Source organism: Poromitra crassiceps (genome assembly GCF_964638095.1).
Source record: "Poromitra crassiceps genome assembly, chromosome: 17".
NCBI lineage: Eukaryota > Metazoa > Chordata > Actinopteri > Beryciformes > Melamphaidae > Poromitra > Poromitra crassiceps.
Window position 1 is genome coordinate 27,201,421 of NC_139635.1, and position 3,460 is coordinate 27,204,880.

General features: G+C 43.3%; 1 protein-coding gene across 1 annotated transcript; it reads right to left on the reverse strand.

The window, feature by feature from the left end:
- Positions 1-1,816: 1,816 nt before the first annotated feature.
- LOC310792313 (E3 ubiquitin-protein ligase TRIM39-like) lies at positions 1,817-3,460 on the reverse strand (the record flags this gene model as incomplete). The annotated part of the gene is made up of 1 exon (XM_083654036.1): positions 1,817-3,460. The coding sequence occupies one exon, from the start codon at positions 3,458-3,460 to the stop codon at positions 1,817-1,819; it is 1,644 nt and encodes a 547-aa protein (XP_083510162.1).

Sequence of the window (3,460 nt, forward strand, 5' to 3'; positions counted from 1 at the left end):
CTCTGGAACTCTCTCCCTAAACACATCAGAGACTGCATTAAACTGCCCTGTTAAAAAGGCCATCCCCTTTTCATCCCCTATTATCTATAAACCCACTACCTTATTATCATTCTCACTAATAGGACCTTCATCATTCATTAGTTTATGGGCATTTCATATTTGGGTTGAGCAACTATTTGTATTTACCTTACATTTGTAATTTGTGCATCCTATAATGTGTGTATATGTGCATTCTGTCTAAAGAGGATGTTGAAACCTGTAAATGAGCATAGTTTAAGCTCACATCTCGGGGCAGTATTGATTATATATGTTAAATGGTCAATTGTGTTATGGGAATTGCTGGTATTAGATAATAGTAATTATCTGTTTGTTTCTGTACTGCATATATTGTGTTAGAGAGCCACCTTTTGGTCCATTTGAGTATGGAACTTTGTTCGTAGTTATATAGCTCAATTGTTTGGTCACTCAATCCATTTGAGTTATTCATGTTTCCATTGTTTATTTGTTTCTTAGGAAACCACACCTAAAGTAATACCTGGATGCAGGACTACGGAAACACATGGGTTGAATAAAAGTACTAAACCTTCTTTCTTGGACTTTTGATCCTGACTGATCACCTGTGGTGGACTAGTGACTCTGATCCGGCACATAAGCAGAAGTTCAGTGGAATAGCCTCAGTCAGTTATTCCTTTTTTTCAGCCCACATTCAAATCATTACTAGAAACTCACCTGTGCTTTTAACCTGTGATAACTGTATTGTCTTTTCCCTCATTCTTTGATCATTTGTATTGTGTATTATGTTTTAAATGTGTTGTTTACTTGATCTTTTTAAACCCCCTTGTAAAGCGTCTGAATACCATGAAAAGTGCTCCATAGATACAATTTACCGTTATTAAATTTATTATTGTATCCTTAATATCCGTATTCATAAGACTGAACAGATACATGGATATAGTTTAGAAGAATAAACAGCCAACTTACTAAGGAAGATTCGGGTTCAGGCCGGGCCGGGCTTGTTGTTTTGGACCTGCTAAGCTCTATATTGTATTAGCAAACACTGCAACAGGAAGTAAGCTCTATATTGTATTAACAAACACTGCAACAGGAAGTAAGCTCTATATTGTATTAACAAACACTGCAACAGGAAGTCAGCTCTGCACGGCCAACGCACACCAGCACGACAAAAGTGGCTTGGAGTCAACTGCTCGCTTGGTGCTGCAGCTTGATTGGTTGTCTTGCTGTCTTCTGGCCCCTCCCCATGTCGCTGTCGTTGCTCTCAACCATCGCCAGGTATCCCAGCATGCTTTGGAAAGAGATGACAGACGCATCCAATACACAATGAATGAATGAGGCAAATGACTATAGTGTCACTGTGGTGTGCATCATGTTGAGATGTTACAATGAAACTGGAAAAGTTGTAGTTTTCACACACTCACTTTAATGATCAAAGAAAAACAGGATATGAAAGAAAAATACTGAATTCTTCTTTAACTTTAACCCCCCTACACACATGATCCAACTAAATCATTATGTCAACATCACATGAACATGAGCCATAACACCACACATTCTGCCAAGAGGAAGAAAAGGTAAAGAGACAAGATACATCAGTAGTTACTGGTCTTCTCTCAGTGGAGACTGAGCCCTATTGAAAGAACAAATTAATCTTAATGTGCTAGACAAGTCTGAAAAGTGTTTTTGTTGTTCTATAAAATAAAATGCAACATTAAACTGGATATTATTTACCTGAAGACAAAACAACATATTATGTGTAAACTGTCTTAACTGACAATCCTGAGGCAAATGAATGATCAGTCTAATAATCTGTGTGATTGACAGGAGAGATGATCAGAGGGGCGGAGTTTTCACCACCATTATTAAGATAGGGACTGAAGTATGGGTAGAGTTTCTCAGTGAAGCTGCAGCCAGTAAAGGAGTAGATCAGAGCTGCAGCATCTACATCATAAAAGGAGACTAGACCCTCCTCATAATCCACAAACACCCCGACCTTCTGGGGCTTCATCTTCAGAGAGAGGAGGACAGCAGGGCCAGCAAGAGCTCTGTACTCATTTCCATTCCTCAACACTACAGTCCAGTAGCCTTTCTCTGGTCTCAGTGTGATTTTTCCCTTCCTGTTGCTCGACCCTCTGGCCACTCCTACATCCCAGTCAGTCTTCCCTTTAACCTGGACCTCGTAGTAAAACTTCCCTGAAGAGAAGCTCTGCTTTGCTAAGACACAGACACAAGGAGAAAATCTCTCTGGGTTGTCTGGGAGATTCTTCTTTACATCACCAACATGTACTTGTTTCCCATCATCAGACAGGATGAGATGGGCTTGTGCTGTATCAGGATCCAGAGTCACATCCACTGCAAACTGCTGGACCCTCTTCAGCTCAACATCAGCAAGCAGCTTCTCCATCTCTTTCCTGAGTGTCTCCTCCAGCTGAGCCACAGCTCTCCTAACAGTCCCCTCATATGTTGAGTGGACACTGACCTCTGTCCAGTCTTTGGTGTGTGGAGGATTGTTCAGGGATGGGAAGCTTTGGAGGAGGTGAAGGTGGTCTTCAGTGTGTGAGAGCTGCTCCACCTCAGCGGTTCTCTTCATCAGCTCACAGATCTCCTGTTCCATCTCTTTGATGAAGCCTTCACCTTGTTTCTCTGTTGTTTTCTGCTTCTCTTCAATCGTCTCAATGAGCTCAGCCTGGCCTCTCTCCACAGACTGCTTCAGAGCAGTGAAGACCTGCACACTGTCTGCTATCTGTCTGTCTGCATTTGCCTTACTGAGCTCTACTGAGTGTTTGATCTCCTGAATCTTCAGTCGTCTCTCCTGGATCTTCTGCTGAATTTCAGCCTCCGTCTTCCCCAGTTCAGCCTTCTTTCCTTTATATTCTTCTTCCAGAGGGACAAAGCGATGTGACTTGTGGTCTGACTCAGTACAGAACTGACAGACACACATCTGGTCAGTCTTGCAGAACAGCTCCAGCGGTCTGTCATGCTTCTTACACATCCTGTCTTCCAGGTTCTCCACAGGATCCATCAGCTTGTGTCTCTTCAGGCCCCTCACTCTCTGATGAGGCTCCAGGTGAGTCTCACAGTAGGAGGTCAGACACCCCAGGCAGGACTTCTGGGCCTTGCGTTTGGTCCCAGTGCAGATGTCACAGGGAACTTCTCCTGGTTTGGCACTTTGTTGGTCTGGGCAGCTGCTGGCTTTCATCTGAGCTGACTTCCTGAACTGAGCAGCCATCTCAGATATGAAAGTATTGACATGCAGCTCAGGTCTTCTGTTGAAAAGCTTCTGACACATGGGACACTGGCACTGGACACTAACATCCCAGTGCTGTGTGATGCAGTTCTTGCAGAAGTTGTGTCCACATGGTGTGGTGACTGGATCAGTGAACACATCCAGACAGATGGAGCACAGAAACTGCTCTTCAGAGAGGAGACTGCTGGCAGCAGACAT